This window comes from Phyllopteryx taeniolatus, chromosome 15, assembly GCF_024500385.1.
Source record: "Phyllopteryx taeniolatus isolate TA_2022b chromosome 15, UOR_Ptae_1.2, whole genome shotgun sequence".
Classification (NCBI taxonomy): Eukaryota; Metazoa; Chordata; class Actinopteri; order Syngnathiformes; family Syngnathidae; genus Phyllopteryx; species Phyllopteryx taeniolatus.
The window spans coordinates 15,483,619-15,511,147 of NC_084516.1; the positions used below are offsets into that span (position 1 = coordinate 15,483,619).

The 27,529-nt window shown below is 42.6% G+C and overlaps 1 protein-coding gene across 4 annotated transcripts; it reads left to right on the plus strand.

Moving 5' to 3' along the window:
- Positions 1-1,030: 1,030 nt before the first annotated feature.
- Positions 1,031-26,948, plus strand: LOC133464998 (zinc finger and BTB domain-containing protein 7C). Of its 4 annotated transcripts, XM_061747277.1 has the most exons (5): positions 1,041-1,171; positions 4,330-4,623; positions 21,060-21,720; positions 22,786-23,456; positions 25,449-26,948. In XM_061747277.1, exons 2-5 carry the CDS (start codon positions 4,514-4,516, stop codon positions 25,948-25,950), a joined length of 1,944 nt encoding a protein of 647 aa, XP_061603261.1. In that variant the 5' UTR covers positions 1,041-1,171; positions 4,330-4,513; the 3' UTR covers positions 25,951-26,948. The 4 variants fall into 4 exon arrangements, with proteins under 4 accessions (XP_061603263.1, XP_061603261.1, XP_061603264.1 ...); XM_061747279.1 differs by lacking the exon at positions 4,330-4,623 and having other exon boundaries at positions 1,031-1,171; XM_061747280.1 differs by lacking the exons at positions 1,041-1,171; positions 4,330-4,623 and adding an exon at positions 6,293-6,381.
- Positions 26,949-27,529: the final 581 nt, after the last annotated feature.

A 27,529-nucleotide genomic window follows, 5' to 3' on the forward strand; every position in this document is an offset into this window, starting at 1 on the left:
TCCGGACTCTTTCTGTGAGTCACACTTGTCGATGCTGCGGATCCCTTTTTTTTTTTTTTTTTCTTCCCAGTTAGAAAAAGTTATGACACGCAAATGTAACCTGCAAAAACACGTTAGACGTGCTCCCTCAACATACCCTCGCCAGACACTTCATTTGGTTCACCCGCACGATTCCTGCCGGACTCCTCAGTGGTCAACAACCACAATGTACTTGTATGTCACCTACAGTGTTGTGAAAAAGTACTGGCCCCCTTCTCAAATTAAACCTCATTTATTTTTTTTATGTGTTGCCACCGCAGAAGGGTACCAGAGATGTTAAAGTGTGACGATAACCATAGAACATTAGGGATGTTCGATACTTTTTTTCAGATCGATACGAGTCCAACTATTCACTCCAGTGTACTCACAGATACCGATACCGATTAGTGATACCACTCGTACTTTTGAAACACAAACTTTCAATTAACACAATGATGACCTATAATTGTGAAGAAAGATCTTTCTTCTTCTTTTTTTTGACATACAACATGATTCGCCAATTTTTCAAGCTCCCTCCCGCAGTGTAGCGCCAACTACTGGCGAGGAGGACTTGATGTCATTTTTTATTTTATTTTTTTGTCTTTAGTATCGGTGGCTTTTATCAGCAGCCTTCAGAATTACCCAATACCTTGAAAAAAGGCCGGTATCAGTACTCAAGCGCCCCTAATACTGATATTGTATTGTTAATATTAACATATTAAGCAGTTATCAGTGTGCAATCATGTGTCATCATGTACATTTTTCTTAGCTGTAACCAGCCCCCCCATTAGCAATGTTTTTCAAGCCTTGGCGTGTGTGTGTGTGTGTGTGTCACTCCCTTAGCCCTGAGCACAGGTGGACTTATAGTGGAATGCTGCCAAATAGTTTTGGTTTAGAAAAAGGAGGAGGAGGAGGAGGAGGGAGGGCCCGGTAGGGTGTAGTACTTCTTTTTTGTTATGTTTCTAAGATAACAGTTTTTTTTTCTTCTTCAGCACTACCTTTTCACACAAACGCGTACACACACACACACACACACACACGCACGCACACCTGAAATCGCCTCCTCTTTCACTCTTGACTTGAGCGAGTGTCAGAGCTCCTGACGAGCACTGAGCAGAGGAAGTGAAATCAAAAGTTCGCTTTTTGGGGAAAGGTCAGTCTTTTTAAATGTGCTTTTATATGTACTATTATGCTTTCTTATATTGAGCAAAGTGTCCAATCAGTGCGAAGGTGAGGGGGCGCCATGCTGTATGTGAGGTGTCATAGTGACTTAATATAAGGCTTGACAGTATGCAGCATATGACATCAAAAAGCAGCCCTTTATATGTATATGCGTGCGTGTGTGTGTGTGTGTGTGCGCATCGGTCACGTCTATTATTAATATGACAGTAATACATTATGCAACCTTGTTACAGCTCTCCTACGGGAAGGCAAGTTGAACCTCCCTTTTTTTTTTGTTTTTTTTTGTATTTCCAAGAACCCACTTTAGTTATTGTCATAAATGATGTGAGCCACATCCAGTTGTCATTCAAACTCTCTTCCCGTCACCATGGTGACCTGATGTATTAAAAAAAAAAAAATACACACAACAATGGGATGTGTACAATCCCAAAATTTGACTGTACCTTACTTTACTTCACTTTGCATTATTGGACTTATTTGTATTTCTGTGACTTTTCTTTGTTTTGGTTGACTTGCCAATACTCGACTCGACTTCACTTGTCGTTACTGTACCCTACTTGGTGTTTCCAAATTTAACTGAGTGTTACTTTGCTGTTATTTTCCCAACTAGGCTTGATTTTGCTTGTCTTCCAATTGCTTATCTTGCCATTAGCACTTTGCTTTTATTGTACTTAGTGTTACTTTACTTGGTGTTAGAGTACTTGACCTTACCTTACTTGGTGTGACTTTACGCTTCTTGGCATTAGTTGACTTGCATTAGCTTGATTTGCCGTTACTTGATTTTGCTTTATTTGACTTTACTTGCCATTACTTTATTTGATGTTAGCTAGCTGACTTTGCTTTAATTTACTTTCCGTGACTTGACTCTATTTGGCAGTTGTTGACTTGATTTTCTTTGACTCGGCTTTACTTTTACCTGGTGTTACTTCCCATTATTTTATTTTATTTGGGGTTACTTTACTCGACTTTACATTACTTGGTGTTACATTACTTGACTTTACACAGCTTTATTTTATTTAAATTCACTTGCCATTACTTGGCTTGACTTAACCCTGCTGTATTTCACTCGATTTGGCGCAACTTGTCTTTTCTTTGCATTACTTGAGTTGATTTTACTTGGCTTTACTTTTTACATGCCGTTATTCTACTTGGCGTTAGTTGAACTCTACTTAGGTACATCAAATATAACAAAACATGATGTTTGAAATACAACATCTTTCGTGCAAATATATAGAAAGCTATAAAGAAAGAGTAGAAAGATCACATAGAAGTGAAAACACTGGTGTAGTTCATATTGATTGTTTGCTGTTCTTTACTACTCAACAATTGCATATTGACTGAGTTTTCACTACGTGCCCGATTTCCATATGGTGCTTCTCATGTTTTGCCCCTCTCGTGTAACTGTCAACTCGATTGTTAGAATCAGCTCTCAGGTGGAAGCAGTGCGGAAGTACGCCGTTGCGAACAACAACCGCAATAATAAACATTGGCAAGTTTTTCGGGTCACACGGCTCTTGTGTGGGACCGCGCGAGATTGTGCAGGTATCTAATAAAGTGTGCGTAATTGTGGCGGGCCTCACAGGAGAGGAAGAATAGTGGAGGTGTGTCTCCATTGAGTTGAACTGAGGACACTTTCCAATAGACACAGCCACACCTCTCTGCACTCATACATACAGTACACGCATACTGTGCACACACTATGATGGACCTCAGTGGGTTGATGGGAAATTGAGCTGATCCGCGCTGGCCTTTTGTCTTGGGCAAACATCACCGAGGGCGTGTTGCATTCATGTTCGCATAATCCGTGTTCGCACGAGTCTGCGACAAGTAATCCACTCACTGCGTGACGTGTGACTGCGCAAGAATAATTCATGTTTTTGCACTAAATAGGAGTTGGAGCGTGCTTGGAGATGTGTAAATGTCTTGTTATTTACAGTGAAGCCTTGAAAGAGCAACTATTTATTTCCCATAAGAAAAGAATGAAATAGGATTAGTCTGTTGAGTACCTGAGTCAAATTGTGACCAAATGAAACTTTTAACTGTCATATGTTAAAAGTCATATGTAAAAAAAAAAAAAAAAAAAAAAAAAAAAAACATTTAAATTAAAACACTGGTATGGCCAAGGGGGAAAAAAAAAACATCTCAGTCTCACAAGATTACTCCCACGATGTGGTGAAGTAGCGGCACGGTGGACGACTGGTTAGAGCGTCAGCCTCACAGTTCTGAGGACCCGGGTTCAATCCCCGGCCCCGCCTGTGTGGAGTTTGCGTGTTCTCCCCGTGCCTGCGTGGGTTTTCTCCGGGCACTCCGGTTTCCTCCCACATCCCAAAAACATGCATTAATTAATTGGAGACTCTAAATTGCCTGTGGGCGTGACTGTGAGTGCGAATGGTTGTTTGTTTCTATGTGCCCTGCGATTGGCTGGCAACCAGTTCAGGGTGTGCCCCGCCTCCTGCCCGATGACGGCTGGGATAGGCTCCAGCACGCCCGCGACCCTAGTGAGGAGAAGCGGCTCAGAAAATGGATGGATGGATGTGGTGAAGTCTCGTGAGATTTGCTGAGGTTTCGTGCGACATCACTTAGGATTCCAAGTATGGATGCACTTTCGAGGTGTGTTTTCCCCCAAATTTTGGCTGAGGTTGATTCCAGTGGCAACTCTGTTGCAACTACGCAATACATAATAATACATACATTAATAATACATTTATTCTTACAATCCCTATAGTGTGTGTTTTATAATTTAAGTGACTGGCATATACAGTAGCAACTTCATTGACATATGGGGCAACCTCTGTGAACTCTACCTGGCAACAAGTGACAATTTTTTTGTGTGGAAGGTGTGTCCTTAATATTGCCTGCGAGACCAACTATTCCAATTGTCCGCTGCTGGAAGTGTACATATTAAAATGAGGGCAGCAATGAAATTGTGCAACTCATGTATATTAATAAACGTGCCTGATATTTCTTATAGTACTGTTTTCGGAGTAGGTTTGACCTGTGCATTATTTTTTTCATCAGCCAATGGGGCAGTTATAACTGCCTCGCAACAAGTGGCAACTCCAAGTAAATTGACTTTTACAGCTGAGAAAACAGATTATTATTATTTGTTTTTTTTTTGTCTTCTCACAGCCTGTCGCGACGAACACGACTGAACTGGAAAATCACAAACAAGGGAAACAATTTTGCGGCTCCACAATACTGTGCTGTATTCCTTTTTTTAACCGAACAACATGGCACGATTGTCAATGAAGAAGCGGATTTCCTTGGCCGCTGAATCAATATTCTAATAATACAAAGACAGGAAACGGACGAGATGAGCGTGTCGATATTTCAGAGGCTGTTGGCATTGGCAATGATAGCTCCATTGATTGACTGCATTCGTGCATCTCAGGGAACTCTCCACACTTCGCTTTTGAGCCACAGGTACAGTACATATCGCCGGTGTCGGGCGGAATCCTCATATCTCCAAAATCATCACTTTTCAGGAAATGTTTTTTTGCGTGTAAGTGTGTACATGCAGCACCGCGAGTGTGTCTTAGCACGCCTCCAACAGCTACTGTATGTTCATGTCTGCACGTGCCTGCGTGTCGTCCTCCTCCTGTATAAAGGAGTAAAGTCCATATTGGTTGTGTGGAGTGGGACTGACTAAGACGATGAATAGAGGATATTTGGGCGGAGGCTGGAAGAGGCTGCCGTGGGTGGGAGGCCCGGCCCGGCCCGGCCTGCCTGCCTGCCAAAAAAAAAAAAAAAAAAAAAAAAGAGCTTGGATTTGTGTACACTCGCATTCCTCACCAAAACACACAGCAGCTGACTGGGAGGCGAACCCTGACGCTCCCGGCGGTCGGCTCGTTTGAGACGTTTCTGTCGCCTCTTCCTCATCACTTGCCGGGAATCGGGAGTAAAGCTTAAAACCCCGATAATCGTTTCTCCCGTCCTGTTGTGTCGGAGGCAGTTGTCACTGCTTAACCAATATTTCATACGCCATTTCTGTTGCAATTTATTTTCTAGATTTCCTAAAGTGTTGTGTACTCGTATGCATTCCATGTTATTTTATGGATTTCTTAAAGTACATGTATTGGTCTGTATTTTCTTTTGTCAATTTCTAACTACTGTCTCAGTTTAATTTTCGGAGTTATTTTATTAAATTTGTTAAAATATAAATTGGATTAAAAGATGGGTATTTGTGTTAATTTAATTCTACTTTATTTCACGAGTCTGTATTTTATTGTACTCTATTTTATTGATTTGAGGGGTTTCTACTAAGTCCGGCACAGTGGCCAACTGGTTAACAGATCTGTCTCACAGTTTTGAGGACCGGGTTCAAATCCCGGCCTCGCCTGTGTGGAGTTTGCATGTTCTCCCCGTGCCTGTGTGGGTTCCCAAAACATGCACGATTGGTCGATTGAAGACTCTAAATTGGCCGTAGGTGTGAATGTGAGCGCGAATGATTGTTTGTTTCCATGTGCCCTGCGATTGGCTGGCGACCAGTTCAGGGTGTACCCGCCTCTCGCCTGAAGATTGCTGGGATAGGCTCCGGCACGCCCGCGACCCGCGTGAGGAGAAGCGGTTTCAGAAAATGGATGGATGGGTTTTTATTAAGAAGGTAATTAATATAGCTGATATCTGAGATCTTGTACAATTCAATTCAATTACAGTAGTTACAGAGATGACAAGCATTCATCTGTATTTATTTTTATTTTACTTTATTTCATACTTCATGGGCTTCCTAACCTACGGTACATGTACTGGTCTGTATCTCATTTTATTATATTTTATGTTAGGGATTTCTTAAACTACATGTACTTTTTTTTTTATTTCTGTTTGTTTTTAAATGTACATGTAGTTACCTGAATTTTGTAATATTTGAAACACTCACTGTAGGTATTTTATTAATGGTTAAATGTTGAGTGAAATCTTTTTTTAACTGGGAGCCAAGCTTAGTTCTTGTGTAGAAGAAGAACAAGAGTCAGGCATAAAAGCGAGTGATTTCATAATGCTCTGTAGAAGCGGGTCCACCCACCTTAGAACGAGAGAGAGTGTGTGTGCGTGCGTGCGTGCGTGTGCGTGTGAGCGCCTGTGGGATGGCCTCCCACCCAATTGCCGCATGCCTTAGTCCGCCCACCTGGCCGCCGCCGGCACCAGTTAGCTTGTTAGTATCTCCACCGGCTTCAACGTGGACAGGTAAGCCGTCAGTGTCAACATTCTAGCTGGTGCTCAGGTTCCAACAAGACTTCTGCCAAGGCCCAACGGTGCTCAGGATTTTATTGGGCAAGGGACCATTTTTGGTCAAAGTGGGCGCTTACATGCCTTAATATGAGTTATTAGAATCACGTGATTTCTCCCAGCCACTCGCTGAAGTAAGATAAAGACAAAAACAAAAAGATTTTTCATTACTACATATATTCTAATTATATTTTCCTGATTTATCATCATCAGAAGTTTAAAAATAGTATACAATTAAAAGTAGTTCATTGGGTTCCCTCTAACACATACAGAGCCTAAAAGGCTTCTGACAATGCTTTTAATGGCACATTTAGTCCGATTGGAACCAAAATGTGCTGCTAATCGGTAAAAATCAACTTCCATTTGGGCGACAACATATCCCTTCACTTCACAGGTTTTGTGGCTTAAGTAGTTAATTAATCAATGACCATGATCATTCACACTTTGACAGAGGCAATTAGTGGCTTACACATAGTTGAATTGCACTTGCTCTCAATGAAAGGGTGCTCACTCTCAACTAGCTGTGTGTATCTTGTCGTTATGTGGTAGCAGACGCTTGATGTTAAGCCCGCTTACAAATTAAGAGTTCCTTGGTGAAGGTAATAAACGGAATGGTCTAATTGGTGGTCTAATTAAATGTCAGGTCAAGCTTCCAGCACAACAACTGCAACCAGGCGGACACTTTTTGGGACCATTAACCTGTGTGGTCTGCATGTGCGTGTATCTGCGTGTGTGTGTGTGTGTGTGTGTGTGTTGGGGCGGGGGGGTCGTACTTATGCTCAAAAATAGTTGACCTGTACCTCGCACCTTGTGCGTGTGTGAGCAGCGTGGTCTTTGGTGTGTGTGTGTGTGTGTGTGTGGTGACAGGCATGTGTCTGGCCTGCCCTGCAGCCTGACTGCTTTTAATTAGGAGGTGCCATGGTGCCTCAGGGCTCTCCTGCTGACACACACATGCCCACATGCACACACAAACACACACACGCGCTACCCGAAGGCAGACGGTGGCGATCCCACGACGGCAAGCTCCGTTCCTCGTTAGATTCGACCCTCAATACACGCACGCGCTACACGCACACACACCTACACACATATGTAATTCCAGTAAAATGAGCCAAAGAAAAAGTTAATCGCACTTTTGGAGTTAATCACGTACTTGCTCACTGAGCAGAAGTCTGCGATGAGGCCAGCCATCATATACGAATTAGAGACAGTGGGACCGAAGAGGAGACAGGAAGCGAAGCTGGAAGTGGGGGAAATGAAGATGTCGAAGTTCTCTCTCGGAGTGACCAGGTTGGATCAAATTAGAAATGAGCTCATCAGAGGGACGGCCAAGGTTGGATGTTTTGGAGACAAAGTTAGAGAGAGCAGACGTCGATGGTTTGGACACGTCCAGAGGAGAGCGCGTGAGTGTATTGGTAGAAGGGTGATGAGGATGGAGCTGCCAGGCAAGAGAGCTGGACGAAGACCAAAGAGAAGGTTGGGGGATGTCGTGAGGGAAGACATGAGGGCAGTTGGTGTTCGAGAGGAAGATGCAGGAGACATGGAAAAGGACGTCGCGCTGTGGCGACTACAAACGGGGCAAGCACAAAGGAAAAGAAGAAATGAGCTTTGCTCTGATTGAATTGCTCTTTGTCCCTAATTTAAATATGGAAAACAGCTGAGCTCCGACTGGTGCATATCACGGCATCTTCCCACATAGCGATGTCACGTCCTTCCATGCCTTGATCAGACTCGCGCCGTCGCGAGAGTTTTCCCGCGGGAGCTACAGTATAGTATTCATACACACCGAACACCCATTCACGTCATTTGCGGCACATTGAGCGAGTCATGAGCGAGCGGTGTGATCGGCCAAGGGGACGGGCGTCTCCGTACCGTTTAAATCAATGACACGCTAATCAACTCTTTTGTGGGTTTGCAAATGAAATTAGCGATTGAAGAGAATTTGAGTGTGGTGTTGTGTTGATGTTGGTATGCAACGGCATATGATCTCAACACAGTGTTTGGTGACTCCATCAAGATGTTTTATTTTGATTTTGTTTTAAAGGAATGATTTTGGCGATTTGTTCTTGCTTTGTCGTTCAGTCATCATGTGACCTGTACAGTGAAAGCCAGGTGTTTGAGGTCAAGGCCGAAAGCAGGAAATGAGCCGTGTAGTCTCACAGCATTCAGTTCACTACTTTGTCGCTTGGCCCGTCCTGAGCTCCTCGCCTCATAATTACAATGGCTGCGTTCTGTCATTCAAGTCTGGCTGCTTTTTTGTTTCGTCCCGATTGGTCTTGCGAGAAGTGAACGCGTTCACCGTCAAAGCGACGCACAGGTCGATGGCGCCATTAAACCCCCGAGCGGGTGTCGGTCACGGGCCGACCTTCATAAGAAGGCGCTCCGCGCAGGTGCCACTTAGGGCGCGAGAATAGCCGGGCCGTCTTATGTTGTTTTTCTGGCCGTCTGGCCGGCCTGCTAGCAGTTAGTGGCTAACCCTGCGTTTATATATACCGGATGCCAGTGTGAGTCGGCCGCAGCAGTGTCACTCAGCGGGAGCGTGGGGCTCCGCCGCGGAGGGGAAGTGGGCTCGTCGTCTTGTGTTGTTTTGTGCAGGCCAGCTGGACTACGGTCACACTATGTCAGTGCTGTTGGACACAAAGCAATATCTCAGGCATGTTCACACTTGGCAGTTTTGATTCCGATAAAACGGACTCTTCTTTTGATGGTGTGCTTTGTTTCATCAAATGTCTGAGCCACCATCTGCCAGACGACTAAACCTAACCCCGAACCCTATGACAACACCTCGTCTGAACCACCCACTCGAAGTCTAACCCTAACCTTATTCTTACACTTAACCCTTAACCATAACCACTATCCCTAATTAATTAATTACTAAAACTAACCCAAACCAATCCCTAACCTTTAACCCCAAATCTTAACCCTCGATGCCCACCCTTCACCCTAATTTTAATCTCTAGCCCTTCTCCTATTGCCCTAAACCTAACCCAACCCTAATCCTACTCTTGACCATGATCCCTAACTCTAATTGAAACCCGACTCCTAATACTAACGCATCATTTTAACCCGACTAATAACTGTAACACTAACAGTCCTAACCCCAAACCCTACTCTGATTTAACCCTAACCACGGATCCTAACTCTTAACACCCAACACTAACCCCAAACCCAAACTCCTACCTCTAATACGATGCAACAAATACGAAGATACAGTAGTGCCTTGCTTGTTTTATGAGTTTCATTTATTGCGTGACCACGCTCGTAAACACTCGCGTCTCAAATCATCATCTACCTTTGAAATGAATGGAAATACCATTAATCTGCTCCAGCACCCACAAAAAACACCAGCTGAAATGTTTGGGGGTTTTTTTAATGAGGAAAATAGCAATCTAACCTGTCTGTGGCCATTTGAATCGTATGTTAGCATTAAGCCAGTGGATTTTCGTAAGACAAAGTTAATTTGATTTGTTTAAAGACACAATCTGGAATTCTCGGTTTTATGCTGAATTTAACATTAAAATGCAACCGGGAGTTGCAATAAACAGCGTGAAGCAAGCAGTTGACCTCTTTTTTGAAGAATTGTTCACCGGGGTGCGGCACGGTGGACGACTGGTTAGCACAGTTCTGAGGACCGGGGTTCAATCCCCGGTCCGGCCTGTGTGCAGTTTGCATGTTCTCCCCGTGCCCGCGTGGGTTTTCTCCGGGCGGTCCGGTTTCCTCCCACATCCCAAAACCATGCATGGTAGGTTGATTGAAGACTCTAAATTGCCCGTAGGTGTGAATGTGAATGCGAAGCGGTACAGAGGATGGATGGATGGATGAATGTTCACCAGGATTGCACCTGAATGAGTTCAATGGACAAAAGTTCATGAACTACTTCATATTTTGGGCGAACGTGAACTGAATTGAGTTCATTTGTTATTGAGAATGTGCTCATTCTGCCGTCAAAGAATGTTTTTGGAGCGTACGTTCATTTTCATTCAAGAGTGCCAGGTTTTGCTTGGGACTTCCAGAACAAAACCTGTCCAGTCACATTATGAGAGCCTTCATATGTCGGGGATGAACGCCGTATTTGGCAACCGCCATTTTACATTCGGCAGACACGTCGCAGCAGCCTGTGTGCTCGCGGTGCATTCGGTGATACTGCAAATGTGTTATTTGCTTGTTTTGTAATGCAGTACATCATTGTAAAAAGTGATTACTTGGAAAATGTTTATTTGTATCAGAATATTTTAGTTAAAACACTGTCATAATATGTCATTTATTTTGTTTGTAATATGAGAATCGATGAGATGAAACATTTTGTCAATATAGTCAGCCAGAGCTGCAAGGAATGCAAAGTTATCAATGTCCTTTTAATCATCGTCCCTGTCGTACTGTCTTGCGTGTTTTTGTTTGCACATTAAGAACAAAAGTCCTGTTTTTGTTTTCAATTTTCATTTTTCAAGCAACAGGTTTTTTTCTCATGCTTTTGAGATTGTAGGGTGAAAGCTCCCACTGGCTCCTAGGGTTATAGCTTGTTAGCAACAGACTAAAAAAAAACAAAAACAAAAACTGAACTAGTGAGGAAACGGTGACTTTAGTTCAAAATCTGGAATTATGAACTACGAACTGAACTGGTTCAGTTTTTTTTTTGGGGACAGTGAATTGAACCTTAAATTAGTTCGCATAGAAAATGAACTTTCCCAACATTGTTTTTGACCATCTGCTGAACTGCTGCTGGCTGTGAACTTCACAGCCAGCAAAATAAAAAAGAAAATTAGAATAAAATCACAGCAGCTCATATCTATGTCATATCATATCTATCTATCAGCTCATCGTGTCGGGTCACTCGTCAGTCAATGACCAAAATAAAGATAAAAAAATATGATGATAACATTTTCACTCAACAAAAATGCCATTGCTCTTGCATGTGTAACATCGTCATAAAACGTCTAACAAAGTAGTCTTAAATTACAATTGTGAGTCCCCCTCTGTGCTCTCTGACATCCCAGTAGAAAAGGCGAAATAGTTTTCCCGAATCACTCTCTCCTCCTTTTTTCCTGTTTTTTTCCCCCCCCTCTCTCTCTCTTCGGCCGCCTCCCTCCGTTTCCCCAAACAACCCCTCGGAGTTCCTTTGCCCCCGGTCCCCTCGAACACGACTAAAAATTCATTTTTGTCTGACCTAAATCAGAGGGTGTCTGCGCCATGGGGCTTATTACACGGTGCACATACACTTGTGTTGTGGAGGAGGATGGGGTATTATTATCTTGCAGCTACCCACCCTGCTATAAAAACTAGCGGTGCGACATCTCCGCAGCGCAGTGCTGCTGCTCGGCCCTCCCCTCCCTTTCCTCTCCCCGACACTCCTTTCACACACTCTCAGAAACACACACACACACACACACACACACACACAACCTGAGTCTCCCGCTCGCCTTCACACACACTTAACATACTCACTCACAGACCCGACAACCTGCACTACTCGGCTGCTTCGCATTGGATTCTCCTCACTGGCTTTTTTGTTGTTGTTGATGTTGTTGTTTTTTCGACATTTTTATGAATGGGAATGATTGGTTGAAAGACTGATTGATTGACAGTCAAAAAGCGGGGAAATGCTGAGAGGTCAGGTGAGGACCATCAGAGGTTCACAGTAGTAAGGACTGGACAAAAGACAACTGAGGTAGGTGATGGAGCGCAAAACTTTGTGTATGTGTGTTTTTTCCCCAGTGTGTTTGTGTGATAGTGTGTTAAAGAACACACGTGTGGCATGTGCATTATGTTTTTAGTTACAGTAAGTCCATGCTGCCTCGACAGGAGGCAAAGATGTTCATGAGTTGGCTTTAATCTTGTTATTTTTATTTTCCTCAATCTTTGTTTACTTCCACACATCTATTATTACATCCATTTCAAAACTTGGTTCCAATTATTTGGGTATTGGTTATTGTTGTTGTTATCTTATGCTGTAAAATCATAGTTTTCTGTCACCAAACTACATTGGAAATGACATCATTTCAGCTCTATATTATATCTGCACTACGCTTGATGATCATTTAAATCAAAGTTAAATATTGAAAAGGATTTCAAGTGACACGTTAAGTGACTGTTGACGTTCTTACATAGTGGACTTACAGCATCTAATGACTGGTGTTACTTTAGTATCCGTTTATGGGCTGCTTCTGTTTGACACACAGTTATTATTAGCATTATGATTTAAGACGGAAAAAAAATGCCTGCCTGGATTGAAGTAACTTAATTATTATTATTTTTTACACCTGTCCCTAATTTCACCAGAATATTGTGACTCTCTCTCAAGCCAGAAAAGGCATTTTAGACCCCCCCAAAAAAGTAGAGTTTAATCCAATTTTGTGTTCAAATTGTGTTTTATCCTGGGTGATGTAGACAAATGTGCCAAAATAAATACAAGTGAAGCTCCACTCCCATTAAACAGTAAACTAAGGCGTGAGCTTCCACTTTTAAGCGGAACTGGACTGTGACTGACAGCAATCTGTACATAATTGGAGTGTCATGTGTGCACAGATGACATCCACAGCAGCTCAAATGTTCTTTTAATAAGGTGGGGCGACGAACGGGGGCTCACGACCGCTTTGTTTGGCCTCTCGCCGTCAACGTTTTGCCTCGTAATGAATGATTTCCTGCGCTGGCCTGAAAGCGTTTTCGTCATTTCGCTTGGGACGCGTGCGGATGATTTGCGGGGCCCGGCTGCCCAGTGTTAGGACCTCGTGGTGGTGACGAGGAGGGAGTGAAAGAAGAAGAGGGGGAGGTGACACACAGGTGCATGTGAGGGGGTCGCTTTAATACATTTGATCGACTGTCACCGAGCTCATTCCAGAGTCAAAAACTCTCAATAACAAAATTAGTTCAGCTTGCGCTTGGCTTAATTAGGACAGCGTATGTATAATAACGTTTGACTACCTGTCGACTCTTCCAGTCCTTTATCTTCTATGTGTGGCAGGGGAGCCCACATTTGAGCCCTTTTAGGTAGCCATGGAAACGGCATAGTAAGTGTGACTGGGGTATAATAATCTATTAATGAATCATTCTTAAAATTAGGCAAATAATAAAAAAAAAAAAAAACACATTTTAAAAAAGGGCATAGGGGCACTAAGAACTGTGCCCCATGAATTCTGCCTAGCAACATGTGGCCACGCCAAACAATCAGAGCAATTCATTTAAATTACTACGTTCCATTATGTATTTTCGATTTAATACAGAGTTGGGATTACATCATGAAGTTACAGTATGTGTACGCATTAAACCAGTGATTTCCAACCTTTACGGAGCCAAGGCACATATTTTACAGTTGAAAAATCTCACGGCACACCAGCAAACAAATATGTCACAAAGTGGATGCATTCATCACTGTATGTACTTCCCGCCATCTAATAGAAGAGCATTTATTTGTTCTCTCTGTGACTATGCCCCACTGGCATAAATAGATGACCAAAGATACGTTATTTCTTGTAAATACATTTTTTGGGAGCAATTAAGTAAAATGTAATCCTTTCCCACGGCGCACATGAAAAGCGCTCACGGCACACTGGTTGGGAATCACTGCATTAAGCAACAAGAGGCCACACAAACATGGCTTAACCAGGAAAAGAAATCTTTGTTACAATATTCATGTTATATTTAATCTGGAGAAGTGATTAAATGTGTCTAATATTGTAGGAACGTCCTTGAGTTTGTAACTTCCTGCTCGCCATCTGGCATTCAAACAGCCTGGTGTGTGTGACGGGTTCATAACAATTTTGGGGGGAGCCCTATGAATTCTGCCTAGCGACACGAGGCCGCACAAACACCTGTGGCATCACCGGGGAAAAGAATCCGAGCAAATGTTGTTCACCTACGCTATAATGTGCATTCTATATGGAATACACAGTAGCGATTAAAAAAAAGTGAGTTGGGCAGTTAAGGTTTGGAATTGTCTGTAGATGCCACTGGATGGTGGCAAAGCACTTTTTTCTTCGACAAGGCTACGACCTGACTAAACTAAGCACCTCCGCTCACTTCAACATACTTCCTTGGCCCCAAGATACCACATGGTCCCAAAGCAATACTTTAATATTAGACATGACTACAAAAACAGAGAATATATGAGTTTTTCAGTGAATAAGAGAAACACGAAAAAATCTGCGAACAGGGAAATTGGTAAATGCCGAACTGCGAATGTGTGTTGTTCACAGTATGTGTCATCATCCTTAAAGTAGCGTTTTGTGTAACTTTCTGTCTGCCGTCTGTCATTTGAACAGCTTGGTGGGCGTGGCTTGCAGACTAGATTATTATTTTTTTTTTCATTGGCTTCCAGGGCAGTTAGGATTGAGCCCTATGAATTCGGCCTAGCAACAAGCGGCTGCTCAGACGTGGCCAGGAAAGGGAATCGGAGCAAATTCTCTTCATCTATATACCAATAAGCATTTTATATTGAATCCGGAGTGGTGACTAAATAAGGCGAGTCGCCGCCCTGGTGGCCGAAGGCATAACAAGGGCGTGTGGCTGAAGAAATATCGTTGACGGTGGGGAAGCCACAGCCACCACGCCAAGCCTCCCCACCCTATGTCTATGTGGCACATCCTCCTTAGATCCTCTCCACGTTGTAATTAGGGGCTGGCTACTGCGAGCCAGAGCAGGCGTACAGTGGAAGCACGCGTCCCGTCATTCCAGGACTGGGGCGTTGAGCGGGCGGGGGTACTTTGAGGATGGACTCAGAGCACACAAGATGACAGAGGGTTGCGCCTCCCAGTTGGGCTTTTTATTGTTTGCCTTGGCGGGGGCCTCGCAGGGAGGGGCCCCTCCTCTGCTGTTTGTGCAACCTGTTAGGGAACTTTTCACAGGACCTTTCACCCACGCTTTCACTATTAATGGGGGCTGACGCACGTGCTCTACTGTTGAACAAAGTCAACGGTTGTGTTGTCTCCTCTGGGGGGAGCGGGTGGGGGGGCAATCATTTCTGATGTACACGCCACCATAATGTGCTTATTATCAATACATGAGGTTTGTTTTTGTGCTTACATCACAGCACAGTTATTTTTTTTATTTATTTACATTTTTATTCTATTTATGTCTTAGTAAATTAGTATATTTGTGTGATTCTTTTGTCGGTAGTAGTAGATTTGATTTATTTATTACTCAGATTAGTTGTTTATATTTTCTAACTAAAAATGTTGATTTACTTTATGTGATAGTTTTATTTATTTATGTATTTGTTTTGTACTTATTTTTAAAACACTATTTTGATTTTATTATTTTAGTTTTTCTTACTCAGTCTTTTATTTGTGGGCGGCACGGTGGACGACTGGTTAGCACACCTGTCTCACATTTCTGAGGACCAGGGTTCAAATCCGGCCTCGCCTATGTGGAGTTTGCATGTTCTCCCCGTGCCTGCGTGGGTTTTCTCCGGGCACTCCGGTTTCCTCCCACATTCCAAAAACATGCACGGAAGGTTAATTGAAGACTCTAAATTACCCGTAGGTGTGAATATGAGTGTGAATGGTTGTTTGTTTATATGTGCCCTGCAATTAGCTGTCGACCAGTTCAGGGTGTACCCCCCCCCCCTCTCGCCCAGAGTCAGCTGGGATAGTCTCCAGCACGCCCGCGACCCTAGTAAGGATAAGCGGAATGGAAAATGGATGGATGGATGGATGGATTTTATTTGTATTTGTGTTTTTTTTATTGTTTAATTCAGTGATTTAGTGGTACACGGGCTCACCCTACTGATATGTGAAAGAATCACTGAATTAAACACAAATTTAAAAAAAAACTTTTAAAACATGCGATACAGTCAAACATATTAAAATTAACCTAGTTGTAGCTGTGCCTAGTCTGTTGTTTTTTTAAAAATTCCAATATAAGTACTTTTTTACTTTTCTTGTACAGTACATTTGTAACTTTATGTAAAATAACTTAAGTACAGTTCAGTTGTATTTAACTTTTTAGAACAGTAAATAAATTAGCATGTAATCTTCAAGAACTATTTATAAACATTTACTTGTTTCTTTTTCTTTTATGTGAAATACATTTTAATTGAATCATTAATTCCTTTTTTCCTGTTTAAGTGCAGTGTTACTGTTCTGTGCATAATGTTACAGTGGCTTACAATCATTTTTCAAAATAAAACTACTGCCTTGTTTTTAATGAACACATAGGCTTACTACTTTACCGTATTTGAATGCATGTCATAATGGTGGTACTTGGATAGCTAAACATTTTTTGAGGTGGTGCTTGGTGTAAAAAGTTTGAGAATCACTGATCTCATTTTTTAACCTATTTCATTATCTATTTTAACAGATTATTTATTAATTGTATTATTATGTATGGAGTCTTATTTTAGTTATTTTTAACCATTTCTTAATTTTTTTTGAGCTATTTTTTATTCATTTTATTTCATTTTATGTACGTGTTTTAGTTCAATTTTATGTATTTCATTAGGAAGCTTGTATTTATTTTAATGTATAATTTTCCTTATTTTATTTGCATTTGGGACAATTAATGAATTAAATCCTTTTTACCCTTTAAAGGTAACTTTCTGGAAAAAGTATGATATTAAGTTGTTATATGAAGAATGATGATGATGCCTCATGAGCAGCACTATATAATTTTCCACTTTTCCATTATTATCGTCACCTTTCCGCACTGATTGGCTGAGGAAAAATCACATGGTTCTACTACCTTCTCGCGCCTTGAGTTTTTCTCACCAAATGTGGTCCCTTGCTCCAAATCTCAAAGTGCACGTAGTCAAGGTGTGTTACCTGAGTCAACAGTTGACGTAATAAATCGATCAAAGTGTCTCGTCACTGGACAGTTGCTCTTTAGTCGCACTTTTTCCCACGGGGTGTTTGCACAGGCCTGAGGGCTTGTATCCGGTTGAGCCACATCCTCTATGGACCTGTAAATCACTCGATCAATGGCGTCAACATAGCAACCGTTCCCTAGCGACAGACAATAAACTAAGACTGAGGTGTGTGGTTGCAGGTGAACTAGGGGATTCTTTAATTACTTTGATTACACGCAATAGGAAATAATGGAAATAATCTGGTTCAGGGTCAAATTGTCACCACGTCCTAAAACCTTTTGAACTGGACTTTTTAAAATTCTTAACTGTCATCCAAGTGTTGAGATGAGTTATCAACATCTCTGTTCTATGTTCTGATTTATTTAATCGGGACTGATGTGAAGTCCACAGCAATTTAACATGCTTATTTAATTATTATTATTATTATTATTATTATTATTTGAAGATAGGGCTGTCCCTGCTGAAGCTACTGCCCCCGCGACCCGACCCGGATAAGCGGTAGAAAATGGATGGATGGATGGATGGATGGGCTGTTATCTTGGGCTAAAGTGATGCAATGCTCCGTAATCCACTGATAGCAGGTCAGGAAACGCTCTGATTTCGCTGTTATCTTAATCCACGAGTCACAAAAATCAGAAACGGGGAAACCCACACCTTGTTGACCTTGTAGCAGAATCCCCAACAACCACGGGGAAAGGAACAGGAAAACGTGATAAGGCAGACCTCTCACTGTGTCGTGTTGTAGCGTCCCACATGCATGATTGTCGGACACTGACACAAATTGCATCATTAACAAGGCCTTAAATAGGGAGGTGTAGCTGACTGGCGTCTAATAGAAGGTGATTGGCTGACACATTGGCTGTCTAGTAGAATGTGATTGACTGACATGGCAGACTGCGACAGTTGTATTTTTATTTATTTATTCATTTGTTTGTGTTTGTTTGTTTGACTTCAACATCTTACTTTATAGTTTTATTATTGTGGTATTTTTTATTTACTCAGATATTAACATTTTTATGTTTTACTTTTATCCATCCATCCATCTTCTACACCGCTTATCCTCACAAGGGTCGCGGTCGTGCTGGAGCCTATCCCATCTATCTTCGGGCGAGAGGTGGGGCACCCCCTGAACTGGTCGCCAGCCAATCACGGGGGCACATAAGAAACCATTCACACTCACATTCACACCTATGGACAATTTAGAGTTGTTTTATCTTTATCTTTATTTAAAAATGCATAATATATATTTTTTACTTAGTCGATTTTCTTTATAGATTTATTAGATTATAGATTCCAATACAAATAATCTGTTATGGGCTGCAACTGTCGCCTCCTAAAACCTTTATGACTATGCAGGCAATTTGAGTTTTATTTGAACTGTCAGTGCACATGTAAAAATTATATAATCCATCCATCCATCCATTTTCCAAACCGCTTATCCTCACTAGGGTCGCGGGCGTGCTGGAGCCCATCCCAGCTATCTTCGGGCGAGAGGTGGGGTACACCCTGAAATGGTTTCCAGCCAATTGCAGCGCACAAATTATATCATTTTTATTCATATTAAGACAGAAAAAATAAGAGTCTTGACTTTAATGATGAAGGCGAAACGAGAAGGTAATTTGTGACTCCTGTCATAAAAGTGTTAAAAGCCGTTAACGACTATAAAAAAAAAAAAAAACCATGACAACAAGTGATGCCGGAGTCTAACTGCTTTAAATGTGAGTCTACTCTTCGCTTAACACCACGTGGTAAGTTAAAGTTAAAGAAAACCAAAACAATTGATCCCTTGATGCTCACTGATCTGAACACTCGCGAGGCACGCGAACATCTTTGTGAAGTCTTGGGTCGCATTTTACCGGATTTTTCTGCATAAACTCTAAGTCCACTGCCAATCAACAAGCTGGGAGCGGGACTTGGAAACACCTTACGAGTTGCAGAAAAAGTGCCGAGCAAGCGCTTCGAGACAGGATGCTAATATCTTGACAACAATCTGACCTCTTCTGTGGCTCTCCTGTTGCCGCATGCTAATTAAATGGGTCATCTTACTCTTTCAAGTCATGAAAACAATCAATGATTATGCTAATGGTTATGATTTGTCCTTTTTTTTACCCTGAACTGGTCGACAGCTAATTGCAGGGCACAAATCAGTGAAGAAAGTAATGACGATATAATGAGGGAAAAAAAATATTGATTGTACCATTAACTACATTTTAGAATACAATTATAATTGTTTACCTTTTTATTTATGGATTGTATTGTCTAGTGTAATTTCACAATGTTACAATGCTTATTAAAGTAACAACAGAGAAATGTACACATAAGCTCCACCCACACAAATTCTAATAAGACCCATTACAGCATTATTAATGTTATTATGATGATGTTTAATTATTAACAAGTTATGTTTATTATTAGAGGTTGTGACATATTTATTAAGAGCTATTCCTAACTTGACTCTCTCTACAGTTCTACAGTGTGTGTAATGATGTGCCACGGATAAACATGTTTGTATACTCTGACGGTGTCAGTCAAAACGCAAACTCTGATGTAAAAGGCAGAATGGGATTGCGCAGGAGTCAATAAGAGAACGTTGATAAGTAGTAGTACAAGTTCAGAAGTATTTCTACGGAAACGTGAGAGCGTGTTGAGTCTTTAGCACACTAACCGCTGTGTCTTTCATTTAGCGTGTTCTCAAATATGCGCTGTCAAATACTGTAATCAAAAAGCCTCAAGTGTATTTTTACAAAATAGCGGTTGTTGAATGACCATGTTTGTTGTTGTTCTTGTAAAATGACCATATAGTTGTTCTTCTCTCATTTTTATACGTTCTTTCATCTCAGTTGAACTGCTAAATGGACTTTTACAAAAAAAAAAGAATGAGCTCTTTTTGCGAAAGGAACCATATTCTATCATACAGTATGTATAATACAAAGATTTGTTGTGTGAAAAGTCATATAATGATGATAATTAAATATCATGACGTAGCTCACCAAAGAAATGGTACAATTGTATAATAATAAAAACTAAATGCAATTTCTGCAGAAATGGGAAAATCTCACTTTGTATTCAGGTACTATTTCTAACGACAAGAGACAAAAAGCTAACATGCTATCAGTTGGTGTACAGCAAGACAACAACCTGAATAGAGAAAGCACTAAGGTCGATTGAAATGAGTGTTATATCTGTCTTTGCTTTCAGGTACCATTTCTAAGGAGAAATTATAAAATGTTAACATACTAGCAATTACTATACAACATATAGCAAGAAAACACGATGTCGAATAATAAGAGTTTTACATCTTGCTTTGTAGTCCAGATACTGCTAAATTTATGAGAAATGCTAAAATGCTAACACGCAAGCAGTTGGTATGTCAAACTATGGTAAGAAAGTATTGCATTACATTCAGGTACAATTTCTAATTTCTAATGAGGAATGCTAAAATGGTAACATTGCAAGAAAGTACAGAGTACTGCAGTTACGTACTACTGTATTTCTAATGAGAAATACTAAAATTCCATCATGCTAGCAGAATATATATCAAGAATGTAATGTGCATAAGCTTTTCATCTGGCCTTGTATTCAGGTACTTTTTCTAATGGCAAATGCTAACAAGCCAGGAATTATGTTAAGTTTTTCATCTTGCCTTGTAGTAATAGTAGCTGAACTATTTCTATTGGGAAATGATCAAATGCCCACATGCTGGTGTTTTGTATGCTGACTAGAGAAATAGTTCTACGCCTTTCCTTCATTCAGATACATTTTTGAATAAGAGTGGATCAAATGTTGACATCGATCGACATGGATAATAAGCTAACGTTGCTTTCTATTGGTCCCTACCCAGGGAGCGGAGGATGGTCCACCACAGAGAGGAAGACCGCATCGGGATCCCGTTCCCCAATCACAGCAGCGATGTCCTGTGCAGCCTTAACGAGCAGCGTCGCAACGGCCTCCTCTGCGACGTGGTCCTCGTTGTACGAGATCAGGAATACCGCAGCCACCGCTCGGTGCTGGCCGCCTGCAGCCACTACTTCAAGAAGCTCTTTACCGTGGCCAACGGCGAGGATGGAGGCCACCACCACGCTGCCGCCCCTACGCCCTCCGCAGCCATCTACGAAATTGACTTTGTGGCCCCGGAATCGCTCACAGCCATCCTGGAGTTTGCTTACACCTCCACACTGACGGTGACGCCGTCCAATGTCAGTGAGATCCTGAACGCGGCGCAGATGCTGGAGATACCCTGCATCATCAACGTGTGCCTGGAGATCATGGACAGCGGTGAGGGAGGAGGGGGAGGGTCTGAAGGGAGGGAGGAAGAGGAAGTAGAGGAAGATGAGGAAGAAGAAGAAGAGGAAGATGAAGACGGATCGAGGAACGACGATCAGGAGGAGGATGACGACCGGTCGTCGGAGAGCAGGGGGGAGCCTCTGGGGATGGACGAGTCACCGCCGCCCAGCACCTCAACCTACCAGGAGCGGTCGCCTGACAGCATGCGTGGAAAGCAGGTAGACCTCAACCAAGGCTCCGATTGATAATTCCCCCTGTGTCGAAAGCTAAGCTTACAGTTTGTTAATAATAAAAAACTGAGCAGAGAACGCACTAAGGCCATTAGAGAAGTGTTTTACATCTTGCCTTGTATTCTGGGACTATTTTATTTCTAATGAGAAATGACAAAAACATGCATTAATTGGAGACTCTAAATTGCCCGTCGGTGTGACTGTGAGTGCGAATGATTGTTTGTTTGTATGAGCCCTGCGATTGGCTGGCAACCAGTTCAGGGTGTACCCCGCCTCCTGCCCGATGATAGCTGGGATAGGCTCCAGCACACCCGCGACCCTACTGAGGAGAAGTAGATTCAGAAAATGGATGGATGGATGGATGGAAGATGCTAACATGCTAGCAGCTGGCATGCTAACATATAATCAGATAGAAACATGGGTAGACAAAGCACTAAAATTTGAAAAAGGTACTATCTCAAATGATAAATTATAAAATGCTAACATCCTAGAAGTTGGTAGGATAACATATTGCAAGATTGCAGCCTAAGGTCGACTGATGAGTTTTACATCTTGCGCTGTCGTCAGGTCCTAATTCTAATGAGACTTGATCAAATGCTAACATTATGCAAACATAACAGTTTGGTATGCTAACATAAAGCAAGATAGCAACATGACAAGAGAATGTGATGAGGCTGATCAATAGGAATTGATAAAATGCTAACATACTAGCAGTTTGTACATTAAACCATAGCAACATTGCGACCTAAGAAGACAAAATGCTTAGGACGATTCATATGTTTTACATCTTGCGCTGCAGTTAGATCCTCTTTCCAAAGAGAATTGATCAAATGCTGATTTGCCAACAGTTTGGTACGCTAACATTTCGTAGCATGACAAGAGAAAGCACTAAGGCCAATTGATACAGTTAGATTTACATCTCGCTAAATTAGCGCACTATTTCAATGAGGTTTGAATGAAATGCTCACATGCTGACATATTGCTAGCAACCTGAGTGTTTGAATTACATTCCCTCTGTGTTGAATGCTATGATAGCGGTTAGTTTTGTTGCAGGAGAGTCTGGAGAACCGCGCCCTGAAGGACTTCTCCATCGAGTCTCTTCTCCAGGACGGCTTGTACCCCCGCATGTCTGCTCTGGACAGGAGGGCAAGCTTCTCCCCCCTGCTGCCGAGCTTCTACCCCTCCATGTGGGCTGCCGACTTCCCGGCATTTCCCCAACGCTTCCTGGAACCCGGCCTCCATCAGCACCCTCGCACAGGCGCCGGCTCCCCACGGGTCCCCACCAACTACCCGACGCCGGACGCCCCCCCGCCCGGGCCCCTCGATCTGGTAGTGAAGCGGGAGATCATCAAAGAGGAAATGAAAGAGGAAGTCCTGCCTGGTTTGCTCCACGGCAACTTCCTGAAGGAGTTCGTCAACTCTGGGCTCTGCAGTGCCATGGGCTCCACCGGGCCTGTGCCACCCTCAGGCCACGCCCTGGGTGCGGTCAAAGACGAGGCCGACTTCCGCTCATACCTGAGCTTCCTGAACTCTACGTCTCACCTAGGGGCTCTCTTCCCTCCCTGGCAGCTGGAGGAGGAGAGGAAGATGAAGCCCAAGTCTTCGCAGCAGTGCCCCATCTGTAACAAGATCATCCAGGGAGCTGGGAAACTACCGCGACACATGAGGACCCACACGGGGGAGAAACCCTACATGTGCACCATCTGTGAGGTGCGCTTCACCAGGTGAGTGGAGCACTACTCCTTCCACATTTTAGGCTTTGTAGGGCAGTGTGTGATACAGGCTGGCCCCATTACAGGTGGGTATCTTTCACACAAAACGAGATACGAGAAACAGCCAAGCTTTTTTGTGCCAGCTTTGATGGACAGCGTGAAAGAGGCTTCTGATACTACCTCGGATGGCGGGAAATTGCCTGGTCGTTCCCCTTTCCCTGTTGGTACCTTTCAAACAGAATCAGAATCATCTTTATTTGCCAAGTATGTCCAAAAAAAACACACAAGGAATTTGTCTCCGGTAGTTAGGAAAAAGCTATTTTTTTTTCAGTCAGCTCTGACGAACAGTGTGATAGGGGCTACACTACCTCAGATACTGGGAAATTGCTGGGTTTACCGATTACCAGCACCGGCTCAGTGAAAAACGTGTCCTTTGCTTTGCCATGGATGGATGGAAAACCTCATCTGGTGCCACTACACTACCAGGGAGTCCCTCCTTGAACATGAACTGGACAATTCGCAGTCGCCCAATCAATGGAAAGTACCATAGCGTTTTTATATGGGTTAGGCTGGGTGCCTGACAACAGTGTGCCCAAAAAATGTTGGTACCCTTTTCAACGATTCACGATAAATTGTGTACCATATCAAACACAATCGAACCCCACTGCTTTGTTTTGTCAAAGGGTTAATGGAAAATGAAGCACTCACTTTTCATCTAACCCACCCTTCTAAGGATCAAGAAGAAAAGTGCGGAAAACCCCCTCTGTTAATTTATCTGCGGTGATGTGGCACCCACCCACAGCTGAGGCACACTTTCCACCAGCAAAACCCAATTTGACATTCTACACTCTCATCATTATTGTACATTGCATATCTACGTTAAAAGTACTGCTTCTCTACCCTTGACTCGAAAATTAGCACGAATGGTATCAAAATAATCATAAAAATCTTCATCATACCATTTTTGGGGGGGGGGGGGGGGGGTACCAAAAATAGCAGTCTAAAGACAACAGAGAATAGTAAATTCTGTGTGACAACTCGGGTCAATCCCATTATTTATTGGAACATTCACACATAACAATGACGCACGGAAAGTGCCATGTTTTTTTTCACACCAGCTTTGAAGGCAGTGTGAAAGGAGATTCTGAGACTACCTCCAAAGCTTGGTCACACCATTCCGTGTTGGTATCTTTCATAAGAACAACACGGGAAAAAATGTCTTTTTTGCGCCACTTTTGACAGCCCATGTGAAAGGGGTTTACTGAGACACCTGCTGGGTCACCCCTCATCGGCGTTGGTACCTTTTGTCTTCGATGATAGTGTTCTGATACTGCCTGAGATGATGGGCATTTGCTGGGATGCCTGCATTTAACTTTGACACACACACACACACAAAGTGGAAAACAAATGGCTCAAACTTTCTGGGTTGCCTTCATACCCCCCATTCCATGGAGATATATTCTTCTTTGCTTTTTCCAGTCAGTTTTGATGGACAGTGTGAAGGGGGCATCTGACATTACCTCTTGAAACTACTTAGATTACCTACGAAAAAATTGCTGGGTGAAATGTTGACGCCATTCACACAGAATGAGATGGAAAAAAGCCATGCTTCTTTTTTTTTTTTTAGCCAGCTTTGACGGACAGTGTGAAAGGGGCTTCTTAGACTACCTCCACACGGAACAAAGAATGCGGAAAACACCAGCTTAGACTTTGGCTTTCTGATACATCAGATGCCGGGAAAATGCAGGGTTGGGACCTTTTGCACTGAATGGCATGGGGGGGAAGATACTTTTTGACGAGTAGTGTAAAAGAGACTTCTGATACTACCTCAGATGCCAGGAAATTTCCAGGTTGCCCTTGTGCCCTCATTCCATGTTGCTACCTTTCACACAGAATGAGTTTACCCTTCCAAAGCATACTAAACTATATCTGTGTCTCAAGCATACTGCCATTTCTTAGGCTGATTTAAAAAAAAAAAAAAAAACACTGTGTGTTTCCTTGAAGACAGGACAAGCTGAAGATCCACATGAGGAAGCACACAGGCGAGCGGCCGTACATCTGCCTGCACTGCAATTCCAAGTTTGTGCACAACTATGACCTGAAGAACCACCTGCGCATCCACACGGGCGTGCGGCCCTACCAGTGCGAGCACTGCTACAAGAGTTTCACACGCTCCGACCACCTGCACCGCCACCTCAAGAGGCAGAGCTGCCGGGTCTCCCGCCCACGTCGGGGCCGCAAGCCGGCCGCCTGGCGGTCTGTGCCCACCGCCAGCTACATGTGCCCGCCAAACACCGCCACCGCCGCAGGGGTTTTGGAGGGGAACGGGTTCAAGTCATACCAGGACGGGGAGGAGAAGGACGGGGCGGAGCGGCAGCGAGGGGTGTTCGCCTTCTCCTTGGCGGGGGACGACGTGCTGGCCCGTTCCCCCTTTTACTCGGCCGCTTCAGACCCCTGGACCGTCAGACTGGAGCGGGCCCCGCCCATCCCGGAGACGGCCACATGAACATCAAGTGCACCTAGAGACACAAAAAGAAATCAGTGAACTTCCTAACATTTTTTTTTCCCATTTGTATGGCAAAATATCAATAAACCCACATCATATCCATTCATGTCACATTTGAGAAGCATTGTGAATGTGTACACGCACTTAGGAAGAAGTTGAGAATTGCACAGTGTATGCGCGGTTAGCATGTCTGCCTTAGGTTCGGGCTTTGAAACTTGGCTTCGGCCTTCCTGTGTGGAGTCTGCATGTTCTTCCCATGATTGCTGTGTTTTTTGCCACCAGTACTGCAGATTCCTCGTACAATCTAAAAACATGCATGTTAGGTTATTGAAGACTCTAAATTGCGCTTAGGTGTGAATGTGAATGTGCGTGTAGATGGTTGTTTGGCTATGTCTCTAGGTGCCCGGCGATTGGCTGGCGACCAGTCTTGGGTGTACCCCACCCCCTCGCCCGAAGTCAGTCGGGATGGGCTCCAGTGCGCCCGCGACCCTGTATTGAAAACAGAAAGATGGATGTTTTAAAACTAACGGACAGTTTCTTAGCATTAAAGACGCCCTTAAAGGGCAGCGCCGTGTTCATGTTCAGGAAAGAAAAAGTTATTTGTGACAAAGATGAATGTAACATAATTTATTACTGTGTACGAATCAGGACTAACGGCAAAATGACACACACAATAAACAATTGAAGTTGACTGAATGAGCACAACCCTCCTTCCGCTGCACTATTGTATATAGCACATTCTAACAGGCTAGGAAAGGTTCCAAAGACTTTGATGCTCAATAAATGAGACATACTGTAAGTCAATGCTTTGTAAATAAAACGTCATGTGTCTCCAGAAGGACTCTTCTCAATCACATTTATTTGACTTGAAATGGGGACTGGAAAAAAAAAAAAAGAAAGAAAAAAAAAATACCTTTTTTGTGCTATTTATGTGTATTTAAATGAATGAGCCTTGGCTATATTTTGCAAAATGTTTTATAAAGACATGACATGTTGAACCTGGTGTGAGAGCTTTATTTCAAGATAGAAATTTTACACAATGAATATTATACATACAATACGAAATTTGATTCCCTACTTTTTTAAATGGAGGACTTAAATGCTGATTATGATCCACATCCTTCATATATTATATGAGTGGGCTAACTCAATTTTGCTCATTTTGACGTGCAGAACTGAATGGAGAGAAGGCACATCTCTCACGTCAATACAGTCCATCATTGCACTCAGCATTTGTTTAACTTGGCTTCAAGTTAGTAGAATTAAATGTTTAAAAAAAACATCATCATTAAATCATATTTTGTGAAATATTGATAGATTTTACCGATGTTTGGACTATTAATATCTACCGCTATTGTGCAATTTTTTTCTGGCATCCATGAAACTCAAATTACGCTCCTACGTAATTACAAAAACAGATTTAACCATTTGCGTTATAAAGCATTCAAATAATACATCATTCTTTTATTGGTATATTTCTACACTACTACTATTAATAATAATAATAATAATAATAATAATAACAACAATAGTACTTAGACTAACAATAACACAATAATAATAATAAATCTGGAACATT

Coding starts and splice junctions, on each gene's coding strand:
- LOC133464998 (XM_061747277.1), top strand. CDS start 4,514: ATGAGCGTGTCGATATTTCAGAGGCTGTTGGCATTGGCAATGATAGCT. Junction 4,624..21,059: donor ACTTCGCTTTTGAGCCACAG/GTACAGTACATA, acceptor GTCCCTACCCAG/GGAGCGGAGGATGGTCCACC. Junction 23,457..25,448: donor TGTGAGGTGCGCTTCACCAG/GTGAGTGGAGCA, acceptor GTTTCCTTGAAG/ACAGGACAAGCTGAAGATCC.